A 19,310-nucleotide genomic window follows, 5' to 3' on the forward strand; every position below is an offset into this window, starting at 1 on the left:
TTTAGGAGTTTTTCTGTAACTGCCTCATTTTTTGAGCTGAAAGATACAAATCATGAAACCTTTAAAATCAATACTAACTTTACTGCTGACCCCTTTTGTTTTCTAGAGTAAAGGTAGAGACTAGATCAGATCTTGCTTTCAGCATTGCCCCATGTAATTTTACAGACTTAAGCATGATGGGTTTAGCCCACGAAAGCAACAGCATTGCTAAGGGTTTCTTTGGTTTTGTGGGGGGTTTTTTGTTGTTGTGGTGGTGGTTTTTTAAGTAAAAGCAAGTGTTTCATTAGTTGTATGTTAAAGCTCTTATTCTATCTGCTGATTGTAGCCTATGTTTCTTTATATACTGTTACAGCTTCTTCACCTTGACAAAAGACGAGAGTATCTTTATCAGCTTCAGGAATTCCTAGTGACTGATAACAGCAGGAACTGGCGTTTCCGTGCTGAGCTGGCTGAGTATGTAGTCTTCTGGATGCTTGTTTTTATTGTTATGGATACTTTAAAATGTTAAAATCATAGAATAGATGTTTTACAGTGACATTCTTAATTTCATTTTTTATTAGTGGATAGTCCTTATCCTTCTACACTTGTCCCCCTTGCTTAAAAATTCCCAGTAGTTGTATATCACTTCCAATAGTTGGAACTTGAATGTCTTTTTCCATCACCGTATGTTGAAAACATTACCCTTCCATAAAAAAATAAGCTTCCAAAAAAGAAGACCACATCTGATTGCTCATGAAGTCAACAGAAGTGTTCTAGTAATTTGATTTCAAGTTGCTGTATTTGGTGAGTATGCTGAATTCGTGACCATGAAATGGAGAAGATCAAGATCTTGAGGGGAGTAAAGAAACTAAGTAGCAGAGTAGTGACCTTGGACTTCATCCAAGCAGACTTTGGCTTTTTCATGGAAATGGTAGTTGGGCTCCCATGGGAGGCAGCTCTGAAGGGTCAAGTTGCTCAGGAAAGCTAGCAGAGGAGGGAGCTTATGAAATTCAGCAAGGGATAGATACCAAGTTCTGACCATGGGAAGAAAGAGCCTCTGATAGGGAGGCAGACTGAGGACTGGCTGCCCTGGGAGCAGCTCTGCTGGAAAGGCCCAGAGTATGGTGGAGGACAGTGAGCTGAACATGAGCCAGCAGTGTGTCCTGGCAGCACAATTCTGGTCTATCAACAAGAGCACAGTCAATGTATCAAGGGAACAGATTAGCCCCCTCTAGTCAGCACTCTTCAGATCTCATCTGGAGCAATGTGTCTATACAAATACAGGAAAGATGCTCATAAACTGGAACAAGTTCAGCAGAGGGCCACCAAGATGATCAAGGCTGCAGCACTTACCCTGTGAGGAGAGACACTGTGACCAGGGCTTCTCTAGCAGGAATAATGAAATGAGCATATAGTAATGACTAAATACAGTGTATCTTTTGCATTACATTTTGAGAGACCTAGTTTAACAACTGATCATGATGTTTTTGCTATGTTTAAGTGTTGTTTCAATTTAGTAACTACAAGTCACTCACTTGTTACTGCTGGTATGGAGATGTTCAACTGGCTACTTGTAACATGTCATGCTGCTTCTTTTGACATACTTTCTGCCATTCATGACATATACTGGTGTCTGCAACCTGCTGAAATCTTAATCAACTCATTACAAATTGAAGACGACTGGTAATTTCTCTAGTTGTCCAGCATACTCTGAAGCAGAGGAAGTTTATTGATGTGATAAATCAGTGTACTTAAGTGACCAAGGATACTTATCAAACTAAGTCAGAGTAGTTGCTTTGTAGCTATGCATGTGTTGTATGTGTGAGATGTCTTTACCAGGTATTCAAATGTACGTGCACACTGTGGTGTCATTTGCAGCTGGATCACCGTAGCCATTATCAGGATCCCTGCCTTGTAAATGCAACCTTGGTTCCTTGCCTCTCTCCTAGTTTTTTGTTCTTTGAGCTCATGTAGCATTTTGCCATCGTTGTGATTAAGTGGCATTTTAAAATTTTCAAGTGACCTGAAACTGATGGCATTGAAAAATAGAAAATTTTACTTTTCAGTAACTTTATTATGGCCACATGGCATACTTGGCAAGTGTTGTCATATAAATGATCATAATCACAGTTAAAGCTACCTTCTTATTATAACATACTCTGGTGGTTCTTCTGTCTTGTAGGCAACTGATCTTGCTTCTAGATCTGTACAGTGCCAGAGACATTTATGACTATTTGCGACCTATTGCTTTCAGCCTCTGTGCCGACAAAGTGTCTTCTGTCCGTTGGATTTCTTATAAGCTGGTAAAGCAATCTAAGTAAATTCAGTATTTCACAATTCTGAGGGTTGGTGGTCAGAAATAATTTTTGATCTGGGCTTTTTTTTTCTTCTCATTTCTTCAAGGTTAGCGAAATGGTGAAAAAGCTGTACATGGCTTCAACATCAACTTTTGTGGTAGACCTCATGAATGAACTTGTTGAAAAGTTTTGTAGATGCCACAAATGGTCTGGTCGACAAACTTTTGTCTTTATTTGCCAGGTGAAATGTCTTTTTGTTCAACTTTTTTGGTTTGGGCTGGGGGGGCTGTGGTAAGAATTAAAGGGAGATAGCAACTGGAACTCTTCAGCTATCTATTGACACTATTTTAACGAATATTTGAGAACTTTGTTTCCAAGGGAATAGGTTTCATGGCTGCTTTCTTCAGTGTTGCTCCATAGATGAGCTTGAGTGCATCTCTAGCTTACCTTATTAACATCAGGTTGTTAAATCTGATGTTGAATATAAAACAAAAGCATAACAAAATAATCCCTGAGTTGAGAAGTGGCTTTGTTACTCAGCAGGAAGTGAGATTTTTGTAATATGCTGCAGCAGGCTACCACTCTTTTGAGGTTACCCTTTACAAATCAAGCACTAGGAGTTGCCTGTACCTCCTTAGCCAGCTAGTGCTTCGTCAAAAAGCAATATATTGTCAGCAAAATAAGCAGAACTGAAACTAGCTGGGTCCCAAGGAAATGGTCAAATTTAGAGGCTGTAGCAGAGGTGCAGACTGGGAGCCAACATGACTGCTGCCCAAGTGGGACAGGTCTTTGAAGTATTTGGAGAAATGTCAGCTTTGAGTTTAGAGAAATGTGTTTGGGTACAACGGATGTTTATTGAGATAGACAATTCTTGTCTTAATATAGTAGCTAGTTAAAACAAAGACTAAATCAATCTTGAAAAGGATTGGGAAGGTCTTCTACTTTTCTTCCCTGTTTTCAAATGATACAGTGATTAAAAAAATGAATGAAAGTAAGGAAGTTGCCAGGCTTCATACAAAATTAAGTGGGCTTCTAACTGAGCCTGAATTTCCTGAACTCTAACTTGCTTCATTGTGTATGACTTTGTGTTAGAAAGTATTGTACCATATTTTTAAAACTTTGTGGATACTATCTACTGTATTTGTGCTATGAAGGTAATAACATCTGTTAGCTCTGATTATGTGTTGGGATTTTAACCTCACTGTGCTGAAATCTAATGAAATTGCTTCTGTCTTCTTGCCAGACTATCAGTGAAGATGACTGCCTGCCCATGGACCAGTTTGCTGTGCATCTGTTGCCACACTTATTACACTTGGCATCTGACAGGGTTCCAAATGTTCGAGTCCTGCTTGCAAAAACGTTAAAGCAAACCCTTTTAGAGAAAGGTTAGTGGCAGAAAGAGTTGCAATGCGCTGACTGCATATCTTTTTTGTCCCTCCACTTTCCTATAGTCAGCTGGGAAACAAGAAACATCAGATGTGGGTCACTCTTGCTTTTACAGTCTCCTTGGTGTGGTATGTTACCTTGGCTGAGGTAAAACTATGAATCTTGTTGTGGTATCAGAGCCACTGTTGTGTAATGCTGAGGAAATAAGAGTTCTTGCTTGTATGCCAGCCTGCTCTTTTGGTACCATTTTCCCTGAATAAGCTAGTTTGTAGAGGTGTCATCGGGGCACAGAAAGCACAGATGAACAACGAGGAACTGTGAAGTTGTTGAGCAGTGCCCTTTATTTGGTTTTAAAAAAAAAAATCTGTTGATGCTCTGTGTAATAAGAATAAGAAAGAAAAATCCTTCCATACAAATCCACCATCTGTTTTCTCACTGGGGCAGAAGAGATGGCTGCTGTTTGGTTTTTATATTTTATGGTAGCAGTGGGAAGAAATTTTCTCTGGACTCTCTTCAGGGAAATTAGACATGCAACTTTCAAATTGCAGACTCTGTTTAGGAAAGTATCCCCAGTACATAGCAGATGCCAGAAGTCAGCAGTGCTTAGAGTCCAAAGCACTGTGAAGGAAAATAGCATTAGAAATATTGTGCTGTTTTGTAAACCAGCAGAGTGTTGACACTTGGAATACTTCATCCAGTTCTAGTCACTTACTTTCTCAAAACTATACACTGGCTTGAGGACTGCTGTTTCTACTGTAGAACATGTGAAGAAAAATGCAAAATGTTCAAAACACTGGACAACGCAAAGGATACCAACACTGAGAACTAGGCTATGGCTAGCTGTCCTGTGCTTGTTGGAGACTCTGAGTAAGCATATGTAGACAGTTAAGATGGATCAGCTGATGTGCAGTAATTCATCCTCTGTGAACTGTGCCAAAGCTGTCACTGTTCTTCCTGTTATCCTGTAGTACTGGTATTTTTGTTATTGTCATGGTTATTTTTGTGTTCCCCACCTGGATGGTACACTTCCATTCTGCATTGCTACTATGTAGGCTTATAATACAGGTAGTCCCTGCCTCAAAGATGATGTGTGTATGATTAGGGATGGTGGATAGATTATGAAAGGCAGGTTTAAATAAGAAGTTCAGAAGTTTTTAAACCTCAGATCTAAATTGTCCTTCCTATGAGCTGTTTGTAGTTACGCTGCTTTTATGCAACTTGTGTTGTGTAGTTCATGAAAACTGTCAGATGTTGGAACTTCTTCCACTCTTATTTCATGTTATCGTAGTTTTATTGTCTGATAATTATTTGGCAAGCTTGCCAGTGAAATGGAGTGGCATGGCCCATGGGTTTCTGATACCTTCCCTCCATCACAAATAGCAGCACACTCCTGAGTCTCTTGCAGGTTTTGTCTTCCTCTGGTAATGGAGTCTGTCACGCTTAATTTTATACTGAAGGAGCATGGAAATTCTGTACTGTAACAGCACTGTTAGAGCAATTGTGCTCTGAAACATGGAATGATTTTTTTTTAAGGTGAATTCATAGGTATATTCAGAAGTGTGTATTGTGTGCCTGCTCAGATATTCCAATTTGACTATACATGTGCACTGTCTCCTGAGATTTTGAACCTCATGATAGTATGCTGAGGTTTGTGTTGAAGTATCTGCAGTCATTTTCTCCTGTAAGTCTTGTGCATTTTCTCTTACAGAATATTTTCTAAATTCTGCCAACTCGCATCAAGAGGCTGTGGAACAAACAATTATGGTGCTTCAAATGGATGATGACAGTGATGTCAAATATTTTGCAAGCATACACCCTGCCAGTACCAAAATTGCAGATGATGCCATGAGCACTGCTTCATCAACTTATTAAAAAGTTCTGAATGTTGCTATAATTAAAAAAAATTTAAACAAACTGTCCTCAAATGCTTCTAAAATGGTTGAGCTAGGACAACCTCTTTGGAAGGAGAGATTTCTTGTCAGATTTAACAGGTGGATGTTATGTAAACCTGATACCAAGGATTTTAAGTCAAGAAAAATAAACATGCCTGTGTCAGCTTGACTTTAGAAAAACACTGCTCAGAGGATTATTTTTGCCACCGAAGCCTTAAATCTTCTGTCTTCCTTGAACAAATGAAACTTGAATTGGCAGATCATTTTCATTGTAGAAAGGATGTGATTTCCAGAGACCTGCATTTTTTCTCCTGAGGAGTTAACTTAGCAAATATTTTCTGTAGCAACTGATAGATGAAATGGCCAGAAAGGCAAATTTATACCAAGATGTAAGACCTCCAGTATTAGCGATAAAAGTTTTTATCATTCAAGGACTTGATTTGTGTGCAGCTGGGCACACCCTTAAGTGGGAATAGCTTTGATGTTTGTAAATGGGGAAAAGTAGAAATTTGGATTTCTCTTAAGGGCTCAGTGCTAACACTAAACTAGAATTTGATTTTAATCCTTAAATGCAGCATATTGCTGTACCCATTAGCAAGAAAACTTTGCTGAGTACCTGTGTCCTAATTATTTTCATGCTGGTCATGACCTAAAGGAAATTTATTAGCACATGTACTTTAAGTCAGGTATTTTTAACTTGATCATGATCGGCTCTGAGGTGCAACTTTTTTCTTCGTATACTGTACATATCTGTGAGCCTCCTTGGAGTGCTGCAGTCTTTAATCTTGTTGTTTAAAGCTGTTGTCATACAAGTTGTTCTCTACTTGTCCAAATAAAATTTATTAATAAGATTGAAAGCAATCCTGTGACCTTTTTCAGACATTAAAAGAATAAGTTTGAAATTTAAGTGGCCTTTTTTTTCTAGTTCTTTACATGTTGACGGCTATTGCAGGGGGAAGGGGTTTGCTTACTCATTGTGAAGAATTTTGCATTTTGAGATGGAATATACTACAGCACAGATGTACTTTGGCTGTGTAATTGAGGTTTTGCTAGATTCTCTTTCAAGCATCCCTGTTGTGCTTGGGAACTTGTCACTCCAGCATGAAATGGCATCTTTGCTGAAGTGAGTCCAACTCAGTCCAGATTTACAGGAAACTGTGAGCTCAAACTGCCCTTAATCTATGTTCAGTCCATTGACTGCTTTTGTTTCCTCTCATTTAAAATGACTGATAGAGTATCTCCTTCCATGTGTTCCAGGGGCAACTTGCTTAAATCACCTTTCCTCCAGCCTGCCGAACCTGAAGCGTGTGAAGCTTATTTTCCTGAGGAGGTAGAAATGGCTATGGCAGCTTATCTTTGATGTATTTTAGCAGAATATTTTCATTTATCAGTCAGGTGTCCAGTACGCTGGCAGTTCAGCCTCAGGCAGGTATCTCTTTTTTCTTTTTTTTTCTTTTTTTGTTTCCACATTTTCTTGGGAAAATAGATTCTTTTGCAGTTTCTTCTCTAGTAAACAGAAAGTTGCTATTTATTTCTCAAAGGCCTGCTTTTCTACTCCTGAGCATGGCCATGGAGGTGGTTAAGATACAGAGTCATCTCTGTCTGCCTTGAAGCTTAGAGGGTTTGGGGGGGAGGTTTGGGGGTGGATTTTTTTTTTTTTAGGGTTGGGGTTTGGGTTTCTTGTTTTGTTTTGGGTTTTGTTTGTTTGGGGTTGGTTTTTTTTTTTTTAATTTAGGTTTTTCCTTTGCTCATCCCTTTTTCTTTTCAAAATTGGCTTGAAATTTGAAAAGGCAACTACATGCCCAGGTCAGAAGTTCCTGTAGTACAGGTAATATTCTCATCAGGTTTTCTGTTCCTCATGTTCTCTGATAATTGTTCAGAAATCACGTGCAAGTTCCTACAGGACTAGGCAGTGTGACAGCACCATGCCTGGGTGACAGCAGATTGTCAGAAAGCAGTGAGTTCTTCAGGCAGGAAGATTTCTGAGCTCTCCCTGCTGCCATACGGAGAACAATTGAAAGTAACTAGTGCTCTCCCAGGCCAGATGATTCCCATTTTAGAAATACACACTGAAGTCCAGTTGATTTCTGCATTTTGTTCCAGGTAAAAAAATCCCTTCATCTGTTTTTTTTGCCTCAGTGTAATCACAGTTGAATTGTACTTGGTTCATGTGTATGATTTCTGAGGTGAACGGGATCAGCACTTTGTTCAGGCCAGAGCATGCTTCAGGTCATCTTCTAACTGTGAATGGAGTGCAGTATTCACTGGAGGAGTACTGGGACTTAAATCCTGGTGTTTGGAGTCCAGAATGAACACATCCCAACCTAATTTTGTTACTGTACTAACATAGTGTTCCACTAGTCCAGTAAAATGAAGGATTATATCTGATCTCTTTAGGTATTTTCTAGTTATTTAAGGGTAAGACACCTTTAAGCTGAAAAATGAGACGGATCTTCCAGGTGCCTTATTTCTCTCTGTTCTGTATTTCTTCAATACTGGTGCAGGCCTGTGAATTTGAGGGAGAGTTTGAGGCTTTTCCTAAGGAAGACTGAGTGTTTTCAGTTGCAGAGTGCCTGAATTCCTCTGACATCTAACAAATAAAGATCATCTTCAGGGAAGAGGAGAAATTGCTGTCTTTCTCCTTTTTCCTTCACCCAACATGTCACAGATCTGTCTGCCTCTTCTCTGCTTCATTTGGTGATTCCCAAGAATGAAAGAGAAGGAAAGACTTGCTTTATTCTCAGTGTTGCCCAAGAGCATTTGATCTACAGCCTGAGGGATGTGGTCTCTATTGCTGAACTCTGATAGGGAGTTTTCTCATGCTGGCAGTGTTAGTGATGTCAGTAATTCAAGATTCAACTTGTCCCTAAGGATATGGGGTTTGGAGAAATGTGCATCTTAGTTCTGTAGTGAAAAAAGGAGCTGTTCTTTCTGTGGGGCAATGTCTGGGAACACTGCCAAAGATCCTGGTGAATTCCCTTGTGTGTGTCTCCCCTGAAGAAAGATTTGAGCTTTGTATCTCAATTCATTTCTCTCTTGGTCAGTATTTCTTGAGCAGAAAATGAGGTGGCTCCTGAATCATCATCTGTTGGTCCATGGTTTCCCAAAAGCAGTAACATAGCTCTACCCGCCGCCTTCCTGGTAGAATACCAAATCAGTACTTCACAAGCAATTTTCACTGTATTCCATTTAATCTCCTGGCTCACTCCTCTTGGAGCTTCTGCATGGGAAATCCCTTTTTTCCTATGTCCTGGTTACAGTGCTGTCTGCCTTTCTCCTGCTTGCAGTTTTTCACAGCAGGTTCTCTGTCTTCAGTTGTTCCTCCTCAGAGACCCGTTAGGATTTGGTAGGGCCATTTCCTTACTACACTTTAATGCAGATCTCATGCCAATAAAACTGGCAAGTGTCTGTTTTTAAGACATGACTGACACTTGGAAACCAGTTTTTGCTGTTTTGAATGTCCCACATGGCTGTTGCACAAATGCCTGGCCCTATGGACAAGATCCTATGTTCATTAGGACTGCATAACAGCAGGCTAATTTCAGCCCAGCTGAAATAAATGTTTGCATGGGCTTGGCAACCCTCCTGTGCAGGTTTAGGTCTGGCCATGTTCAGTCAATGGATCATACCTCCTCAGTTACTTGTTACGTACTTGTTAGTGCTTGCCCCATTTTCTTGTGCTGTCAGACATCAGCATTCAGAGATGGCTGACTTGAATTGGTAATGGATGGGAAGAAAGGGGAGAATTTCAAAGTGTGTCCTTTGGCTCAGGCACACTCTGACGCTTTGATTGGGTTCCTTCCCGTTGGCAAGGTCTCCTTTTGTTCCCTTGTCCTTTGATGTGGAAACTTGTGTGCAGTGCTCATGTTTTCTGACCTGATTTCAGCCTGGGGACCTCTCTGTCTTGGTAGGATGGGAAGAGGAGTCTGAGACAGGCAGATGGACAAAAGCTGGTTCTGTATTCCACTTGTTCTCTCATGTCACTTCTCCCCTCTCTGATGCTGATGGGAAAGGCTCATCTATCTGTGCTGGCATTCAGACAACATGGAAAGTACATTTAAAGTGATTAATCTTTTCTTTATATGCAGAGTTAGGACATACTGATAGACTGCCTTAAAAATTTAAGACTGACAGGAAAGCTCATTTAAAATGTGCATGATCTTCTCCTCCCCCACCCCCAAGTGCTTTCAGACTCTGCCTTTTAGTTTTACTTAACTTTTACTTTACTTAGATCAGAAAAATAAATAAAGAGCCCAAGGTAATAGGATTGTTTTAGGGTTCACTTGCTGTTGAGGTTGGACTACATCTAGCCGATTAAAGTACAGAGTGACTTAGCAGAGACAAGTAAACAGATGTTTAAAGATCTTACAGCCCTCCCATCATGTTCTGCTTGAAATACTATAACCCATTTCCGCAGAGGTGTGGTAATCTTTCTGTATGGGAAATGTTTTAAGAGGATTACCTGCAGGTGGTTTTGAATCATGACTGTGAAAAGTGAAGGTACTGAGCACATTTCTCTGCATGTTTTTTAACAAGGCTGCTGAGAGGAGGAGAGGTGCACTGTTTGAACATCAAAAGAAATTTCAGTTATTTTTTAGTCAATCCAGGTTTCCTGGGTAAGAACCCAGATAGATAAACTTGTTTTGAGTAAGGTGACAACCAAGGTTCAAATGGGGGCTGGGCTGTTTCTCTTGTATTGGTCATTTATTTCACAGTTGTTTCTTCTGGTCTCTTGACTGAGGGGTTTTGTTTTTCTTTTTTTAGTCACCTCCTGGATTTTTGTGCCTGACAGTGTTGTTTCCTATAAGCAGTACTGTCAGCAGAGATGTCCCGCCCTTGTCTACCTCAAGGCCCTGCACTGTGATAAAACAGGCAGTGGCCCACAGTACCGGGGTGAGGTTCTGTGTAAGGGAGGGTGTAGCAGCAGGAGCTCATCAGGACTCCCACGTGGACCTCTTGCTCACTGGTAAATGGCATTCCTTAGTGCAGGAATCTGAGATGCAGTACTCCCATCTGTCAAATCAAAAGGCTTAGACTGCTGACTTCCCCAATCGTCTGCTGAGCTGTAGCCAAGTAAGGCTGTGCTGCCAGCTCCCTTCCCCCTCTGAAGGGGAACTTTAGGCTGTGGCAAGGCAGGCAGTGCTGCAGTTCCTCTCCTGGACCTGGGAGTCCAGCAGAGAAGGGGGATTTGGGAAGGGGAAGGCCTACGCTGACAAGCCCCAGTTCACAGTGGATTAGTCTCTCTCCAGTGGCCTTGGTGCGTTCCTGCTTTGGAGGATGGAGCAGCCCTGACAGGGGAGGCTGTGGGGGAGCATCTGGGAGTTCTAGAGAGGAGTCAGCTGACAAGTCACAATAACTTGAGGAACAGCCTTAGAAGTTTTAGGATGCAGTGACCTTTGGTCTTGGCCTTTTTTCCTGATGTCTGCCCACCTCTTCCCCACAGGCCCCGCTTTTGGATACGGTTAGTAGAAGATGTAGAAGGGCTGTCAGCTACTGTTATGGCTCTTCTACAGTCAGGGTAGGGCCAGGGCAGGTCATGGGGCATGCCAGCAGGAGCAAGGGCTGCTCTCACTGCCCTGAGCTGTAACTTCACTGTATTGAGAACTTCTGTGTTTTGCAGTTTAGATGGGGAATTCTTCCAGTGCGTGGGAGTGGGGTTGTCTGGTTAAAATCATACACTTTGCAACATAATCCTTTGGCAGACCTTCTTGCTCATGTTGTGAAGATGGTCAGCAACACAAGAAACTCTAGATGAAACTTGGTAGCAGTCCATTGTGTCCAGGAGGGTCAGCACTGAGCTGGAAGCACGGTGCACCCCAGGGATCTGGTCTGACAGGTATTGCTTTGGGCATCCATATCTGTGATGGGATGGAGGAGCACCCAGGGGCTTGGCCCAAGACTATGCAAGCCCGGCTGTGCCTTGTCTCCCTGGGACTGGAAGGACTGACAGCCATTCTCTGGTACAGAGCACAGTGCTGCTGGCTTCTGCTGTCAGAGTGTGTTTTAAAGAACACTGTAGGGAACTTGTGCTGTTGGATATAAGCTATGTTTGGGCTGGATGAGGCATTTTTCCCTCTGCAGATGAAGTGCTGTGAGTCAGAGGTGCATGCTGAACAATTAAAACCTTGACAGATTAAGCTTGATCAAACCTCTTTTTGGCAGAGATTTGGATTGATGTTTTAATTTTTTTTAATTGAAAGAGAGTAGTCTTACATGGTCAAGTATAAAATTCTTGGCTTCAATACACTGATTTTAAAAATTAGACTTGGCTCATTAATCTGACAGGACACAGAGGTGAAAATGAATCCATGCAATACTAGTGTTGGAATTAGTAAATGGAGGTGGAAGCTTCCTGTACAGCAGTCCTTTATCTTCGTCATGAAAGACGATGAATTTCTGGAACCTCTCATGGTTCCCTGTAGGACTGTGTTACACAACAGTGCTCACAAAGTACCTCACTGCACTGGAGAGGAAACCTTTCAGAATCATACCACAACAGGCAGCTTTGGCTTCTGTGAGAATGAAGCAGAGCCAGTGTTGGAAATCTGGTGTGGACAACGCAGAGCTCAGGAAACCTGGAAGGCCAGCTGAATCCTGCAAGATGTTGGATGCAAGCTGATGTTTTTAGACTTGCGGTAGGGATGTGATCTGAGAGGAGTGCTGCTCATTGTTCTGGAGTTGGGTTTTTTTGGTTTTTCCTTATCTTTCAATAAATAAAATAAACCCCCCACCCTTTTCAACTGTTCAGGCAACAACAGTTCATTTCAGGCTGCTATTTTTCTGAGTAAAAAGACTTTATTAGGAGGAAAAAACCCTGCTTGGTATTAGGATGTCTGAAGTTGGTTCATTGTACAGTTGTAGTATTTCGGTAAGTATAAAAGCTGTCACATTTCCAGTTAGATGCAAGTAATCTGCTGCTGGCAAAAACAGGTTTGTGTCCTGATTCATGTTGGCATTGTAGGCCCAGTAACTTGATTATATGGTGCTTCTTGCTCCTTTGGGTTTCTGACTGACTGACAAAATCTGTTCCAGGCTTGTGTTGAAAAGGACTATAAAAACAGGTGAGGTACGTAGTCCCCTGTCCCAGTGTCCCCTGCTTTCTCTGAAGTAATGCTCTGTGGTGGAAACACTTAGATTTTTAAGAGGAAGGCAGATGGGTCACATCCAACTGCCACAAAAGTTTTAAAAGTCCAGAACACCAGACCTAACATTGCAGGCCTGTTGTTTCTTCCTTTCAGTAAAGGTAAGTCAGTCTGGTATTTTGTCCAAAGGGTCTGACAAGCGGTTCTGTTGCTGCACCCGGCACATACAAGCTCTATGTTGTTGGAAAACGTCTTATTTAAAATCAATTTAAATGTATTTAAAATCCTTAGATTTAGATAAATTGGTTGTTCAAGACTTGCATGGAGTCTGTGAAAGCGGCCTGCTGTGCAGGCATTGTTGGCACCATGGGAGGTGATCGCCTGAGCACTGCAGCTCACAGATTTCATTGTAAGGCACTTGGGAGTGATAAGGCAGATTATAAAGTGATCTGAACAACATGCTCAAGATTAATCTGTTGTAATTACTTCCCACTTTATCTGCAATGAGCTTTGGCTTTTTCAGCTAGTTATTTGCAACTGCTGCATGTAGTCTTTGAAACAGCTGCTAGTGTGGCTTTTTCACCACAAGCACTGCAGGTGTGGGAGTAAAGCTGCTGCTGCCCTTTGGTGGAGGTTGTCAGGGCAGGAGGAGTGGAGCCCTGCCCCAGCCCCACCTGCCTCTGAGCAGGGCAGAGGAGAAGGGCTGAGGCATGGCCTCCTGCGGTCCCCTGCAAGGGGGTGGTGGTAGCCAGGGCTCAGGATGCTGCTGCCTTGGGTACCTGCCTGGGGACTTCCCTGGGGCTGTCGGGCTTCAGTGCTATCGGGGTGTGCTTGATTTGGCCAGCATTGACTTGCAGTTACGATTTCAACTACAGGAGTTTTATTATTGGATGTATGATTTGAAAGAATGTGCAAGAAAATTTTAAAGAGACATCTTTCAGGTGTTTTTAAACTAAATTTCTGGTTACAGTTGCTGTGTTACTGCAGGAGCAGCAATTCCACCTCCACCTAGACGCTTCAAGTGCATTGTACTGTTGCAAGAGAGGTGTTCATGTGTTGGAAATAATGATGTGAATACATAGGATGGTTTTTACCTTTGCAGCTGAAATCTCTAGCAGTAATAGAAGCAAAGTCTTAAAATCTTTAATTTGGTCAAATTAAACTTGATCTGCAGCTGAGTTATGGAAGCTTTCTATGACACTCGGTTGCAGACTGTTCTTTCAGAGGAAATGTATTTAGAAAGCCTGAGTTAATTTTTCATATAAACTTCTCAACTGCAAGTAGCTACCCAAGAAGAGTTAACTATCATTTGCATTAGAAAAAAGATATTATACATTAGGAAGTATATAAATTAGAAGCTACTTTCAAATGGCTGTTGAATTTATTTGCTTGATCAATACAATCCTAACAAAATAAAAGTTAACCAATATTAGGAGATTTGTCTGAAGAACATTAGAAAAATCCATGACACTTCAATAGGAATTAGTGTGAATTAAACAAACAAACAGGTTTAAATATTGCCAGCAAATACAAAATGTATGTAACGAAGGCAAGGGATAATGCTTTAGTTTACATTTGTCATCTGACCACATTTGTGTTTATAAACCTTTTTTCCAAATTTTAAAAAAATACTATGCTGTTTTTTGTAACATATCAAAGCATTATTTGTACAAAATCAAATCATGGCCAATGATTCACAACAGTGCAATAGATAAAGAATACAACCACATCCAACAGGTGCTGAAAATAAATATCCAGATTAAAAAATAAGATAGCCTATATGCACGCTGTGGAATTTGCTGTCTACATATGAACTTATGGATGAGTCTCATGAGTATATCTAAAACATTAGCTGGCCCTTAACTGCCAGCATGGAGGCTTTCAATGGGTAGAAGCAGTAAAACAGCCAAACCAAAAGCAAGTCCCTGGTGGTTGTTGTTGGCTTGTTAAACAACGGGGGGGAGGGGGGGTGGGGAAGGCTATTGCTGAACCCCCAGTGCCTCCTGTTGGCATCATTCTTCAGGCTTATTTGGAAAGCACAAGAGACTTGCATTTCTGCAGAGGGAAATGCTATATTGCTTGGTCAGGCAGATCTACCTCAAGTGACATAACCCATCCCCCTCGCTGCCTAAAGCATCTGTCAGTGGTTTTCTCCAAGGGACTGAAACATTTTAAATGGATGAAGAAAAAGCTCTTGGCTATATGGCAGCAGTGTGAACACAGCCTTAACAGGTCTGTCTTAAACAGGTATGATGACGGTGGTTTATAAATGAGTAAGTGGGTTACCTACATCACTAAAAGACATGAATAGCTCTTGACGAACATTTCTGTCATACAGGGACATAAATAACATCTCTCAAGTTTTTACATTTATTCAGTACATCTCAGAACAAAAATGAAGCTTAAGGGCATATTAGGTAAACACAATACCCCAGTCTCCCACCTTTTCAGCCAACCCAGAATAAATTTAAAGCTCCCTTGTATATAATCTGCATCAGAAAGGTATCAAAGGCACAAGCAAGAAGTGACTAGGTTAATAAGCAGAAATAATGGTAAATGAGGATGAATAGATTCACAAGGCAAATAATTAGTAAGTGTGGGTAGGTTCTTGTTTATTTACTGAAAATGAGATCTTCCACTTCTGCTCCAATGAATGTAAATAATGATTTTGGTTTAAAATGAAACTGTTACTGAATTATTTTAATTCACCTGAAGGAAACAAGTCTTGAAATAATCTGATACTAATTGGAAAACTCTTCTGGCTTCTGCAAACTCACCTGAGTCTGAGGAGTAGAAGCCACCAAGTATTAGAGACAAAAGTCTCCAGGGCTTAAAAGAGAAGTTTCTTTACAGAATGTACACAGCCAGCAGTAAGTTGTGCAGTTTGACTCAAATTACAGTAATTTGCACAGTTCAGTTGATTTTATGCATATCCAAGGAGACGGATCAAATTGGAGTTTCTTTCCTGTCTTTACTTGGCGATGGCTTGACTTGCTGCTCCTTGCTTGCTTTTGGCTGCTCTTTGGCTGCTTTTGTGTCTAGGACACCGTCTCTTTGCTGCTGAGAAACACCCCCATGTTTTTCTGGCTCCTCTTCTTCCTGCACCTGGTGCTCCGATTTAGCTCGCTGCAGTAGTCGAAGCTGTACTCGCAGTTCTATGATGGCCTCTCGCTCCTCATGAATAGCTTGGTTCAGGTGATTGTTCTTTATCTTTTAAGTAAGGAAAACAAACATCAGGGCTCCTGACAAAGAATTGCTGTAGCTTAGGGAGGCCACTTAGCATTGCACAGTGAAGCTTTGCTGTTAACCCAGACAGCAACGTGGACTTCTACACAACAGTGATTTAAAAACAGAGCACATGGGCTATATGCCTAGGCAAAATTGATGCAAAACTGCCAGTTTGCACATGCGCAAACATCTCTGCACAGACTAAATCAAGTAACCACTGAGAAGAGTGCTAATTAATAGACTCAAATCTTACCTCCAGTTCCTCATTCTGTCTCTGCAAATCTTCCAGGATGACCTGCAATTCCTCCTCATCTTCACTCTCACTTTCACTCTCGGAAGAATATTCCTCGGTTTCACTTCGGCCATGCTGCTGGCGACTGAAAGACCAATGACAAACTCCAATTTAAACACTTCCTTGGGTCTGCCAGAACTGTAGCAGCAGAAAAGAGTTAACTTACATCCACTAATCTGGAACAGTTTAAAAACAAAATCAGAATTTCCTTTTAAAGCTTTATTTGATAAACCAGTGAAGTCCTTGGGGGATTTTTTGTAGTGCACAAGGTCTAGTTTCCTTTAGATCATAATTCCATTGTTACACTAACAGAAAATATCCTGAAAGGTCCAAAATTGCTGAGATTTCAATAAAAAGAGGTGGCTTTCAAATGTGATGTTCATAGGGTAAGCTTTTAAGTGCAGTTTAGAGTATTATTTCAGAAGAGCATATATGTACTTTTAATCAGAGTGCTCGCTGCCTGGTGGGGGCTCCAGTGTAAGCAGTCTCCCTTTTACCTTTGTATTTCAGCTATTTCTGCTCGAAGGCGATCTATTTCTTCCTTCTCTGAGGCAATCTGTCTCCGCAGAAATTGCTCCATGGCCAGCAGTTCTTCTTGTTCTGTTAAAATCTCATTCTCCTGCAATGATCAATTAGTTCACTTAGAGCCTTGACTTTATTTTCTACAGGAACATATGATAAGTATGAGATGATGCTGTTCTCTAAAATACTTACAGTAGAATTGGTTAGCATGCCTGCTTTGAACTGATTCATCGAGACCTCAAAGCAAATGTAAGTTCAAAACCAACAATCCGCTCTGAATCCTCAAGATGATCACTGTATTGAATAGTTGTGGAGATGATGCACCAAATTCTGGCATGTTTGGCTGCCTATTTTCTTAAATCACAGGGGAAAGCTCTGGCTAACCAGTAAAATAACTAGAAAAACTGAATTATAAAATACATCTTTGAAGATGAATATAAGGAGGAACGTACAGTGGAGAGAATATCAAAGCTACTGAGGGAAGCAAAGGAAGGCAAAAAAGCCAAAATACTTGCCATACTTCCTTTGATCAGCAGGAAAGTAGTTAAAGGTGTTGAAACTGGTTGGATTTGAAAGTGCTTTCTAAGTACATTAACAACAAAGGCTACTTTTTGTTGTTGTTGTTGCACAGTGTCTCCTTTCTGCTGTTAACAAGAGTCTACTCAACCTTGGGTTTACTCCTGCAATCAGCATTCCTTCCCTACTTTATTTACCATCAAAACAAAGCCTTGTATTTTAATGGATAGAGAGAGCCCTTTAAGCCTGCAATTTCCCATTGCATTAGAAGGAACAAAAGAATGTTTAATATTTCTGAAAGATACAGAACAAGAAAAGACCAGCAGACAAACAGGTAAGATCTACCTGTGCAAGCAGAATATTTATAACTTCTTCGTTCTCATTCATTTCTTCTTTGGAGATGTCCTCCTTTGAAAGGCTAGCAATTTCTTGTGCAATCTTTGTTTCACACTCCTGCCAGAGAAAGAGAATGACACTTAAAAGGACAGCTTCCCCAGTCACTCTAGTTACTGTAAAAAAGATTTTTTCTTAATATATGATTTTCCAAATCTAGATTCACCATCTCAGCTGTCTGAAGTTTTCAGCAAGGTCTGTCCCTTCTCTGGGACATACGAGCAATTAAAAAAAATGTTTCTGAAGTTTGTTAACCTTGAATCTTCCAGTAATTCCTCTTGGTACTCCAGGACACACTGTTTAAGCATATAATGAATACATGCTCTGTCAAACTTAAGCATATAATGAATACATGTTCTGTCAAACACTAAGGTTTTTTTGGTTGGTGGTGTTTTTTTGGGGTTTTTTTTTTTGTAAACAGCTGTGAAGGAGTGTGAAGACCTTGCTGTCCCTAGGGAGAGCCAGCTAACCAGAAAATGCGATTTCTCATCAGCCATGTAAAGTCAAGATGAAAAAAATCTGCAGTAAAAATATTGAAACATGGTTTGATCTAACTGGGTGTCTCTGCATTGTTACAAAGTAGGGATCCATGACTTAGATGCTTGGCCAATAAATAGAAAGGTTACCCACCTGGCGCTTAGCTTCTCTTAGTTTCCTCTTAAGAGCTGTTAAAATTCTTTGCACCTCCCAGAGTCTCTCTTCTTTGGATAAGTCTTTTATCCCTGCCTGCAAGTCTCTGTGTAAACAGTTCAGTAGGAACTCCTAGAAATATTGCCAGAGAAATCAGTGTCTTTAATATATCATAGTAGGACAGGCTGAAAGGAAGAATCTTCTTGGCTTCCTGGCAACAGGCTTAGAGTTCTGGTTTTCAAAGCTTGACATGTTGACCAACAAGTGTTCACATACATTCAGGACACAATCTATAACTAGCTGAAGAGCAATATTAAAGAAACCACTCTCTTTACCACATTCTCCTACCCTTCCTCCCACAAGAAAACTACTGAACTACATAGCAAAGCACTCCACAAAAGACATGGCTATAACCATAAGACCATAACAACTTTCCACACATAATATGGGCAAGAATATCATTAGTCTCTTTCCAGTAGTCTCCACTGACAGGACAATTGTGATGGAATTACAGAGTATGTTAAAAGTTTAGGAGAATTTACTGCTGAATGCATAAAAGCCAGGGCAAAGATAAACAGAAAAAGGCTAAAGTAATTGCCAACCTGTCGTCTTATTTCTTCTTTTATGCTTTCCTGTGTTTCTGGAAGTGCTGGCATTGTTGCCATATTTGACCAGCGAAGCGGTTTTGTCACCTGCTTTAGGGTCACATTCCCAAAGAAATCTTGAACATGTGTAAAAAATACATACAAGACACGGTTGCTGATCTGTAAAGAAAGGACAAAGTATTGGTTAAGATGATTTATTCACATCACTTTTATCTTTCTCCAGAAACAGAACAGCCTTTGGTATGCCTTTCTGTGTGTTGTAGTCATGTTATTTTGTCCTAAGAGATTAAAATCTGGATTAAAAATGATAATTTAAATGACGCAGTGCTGGCCTCAAGGAATCACTTCACTGTCTCTCTCACCTGTGTATCTGAGGCATTTTTATGCTAAACTCAACTCAGAATTTTCACATATCTTAACCTACCACAATTATATCCATCACTGGTAGATAAAGGAATATATTAAAATCTTTCTTTTTACTCATGTAA

The 19,310-nt window shown here is 40.7% G+C and overlaps 2 protein-coding genes across 14 annotated transcripts in view; one reads left to right on the forward strand and one right to left on the reverse strand.

Annotated features, from left to right (window-relative positions):
* Positions 1–6,461, forward strand: part of PPP4R1 (protein phosphatase 4 regulatory subunit 1) — a 67,702-nt gene extending 61,241 nt beyond the window's left edge. For all 12 annotated transcript variants that reach the window (XM_049830248.1, XM_049830251.1, XM_049830247.1 and 9 more), the window contains 5 exons: positions 353–453; positions 2,162–2,282; positions 2,383–2,517; positions 3,520–3,661; positions 5,371–6,461. In XM_049830248.1, coding sequence (XP_049686205.1) covers positions 353–453; positions 2,162–2,282; positions 2,383–2,517; positions 3,520–3,661; positions 5,371–5,534 — 663 coding nt within the window. In that variant the 3' untranslated portion in view covers positions 5,535–6,461. The remainder of the gene's footprint in view (positions 1–352; positions 454–2,161; positions 2,283–2,382; positions 2,518–3,519; positions 3,662–5,370) is intronic.
* Positions 6,462–13,998: 7,537 nt separating this feature from the next.
* Positions 13,999–19,310, reverse strand: part of RALBP1 (ralA binding protein 1) — a 36,470-nt gene continuing 31,158 nt past the window's right edge. For both annotated transcript variants that reach the window (XM_049830253.1, XM_049830255.1), the window contains exons 5-10: positions 18,820–18,981; positions 18,218–18,349; positions 17,540–17,647; positions 16,654–16,775; positions 16,118–16,241; positions 13,999–15,846 (exon numbers count right to left, since the gene is read on the reverse strand). In XM_049830253.1, the coding sequence (XP_049686210.1) occupies positions 15,583–15,846; positions 16,118–16,241; positions 16,654–16,775; positions 17,540–17,647; positions 18,218–18,349; positions 18,820–18,981 (912 nt within the window). In that variant the 3' untranslated portion in view covers positions 13,999–15,582. The remainder of the gene's footprint in view (positions 15,847–16,117; positions 16,242–16,653; positions 16,776–17,539; positions 17,648–18,217; positions 18,350–18,819; positions 18,982–19,310) is intronic.

The sequence above is a fragment of the Accipiter gentilis genome, chromosome 27, assembly GCF_929443795.1.
Source record: "Accipiter gentilis chromosome 27, bAccGen1.1, whole genome shotgun sequence".
In the NCBI taxonomy this organism is placed as follows: Eukaryota; Metazoa; Chordata; class Aves; order Accipitriformes; family Accipitridae; genus Astur; species Astur gentilis.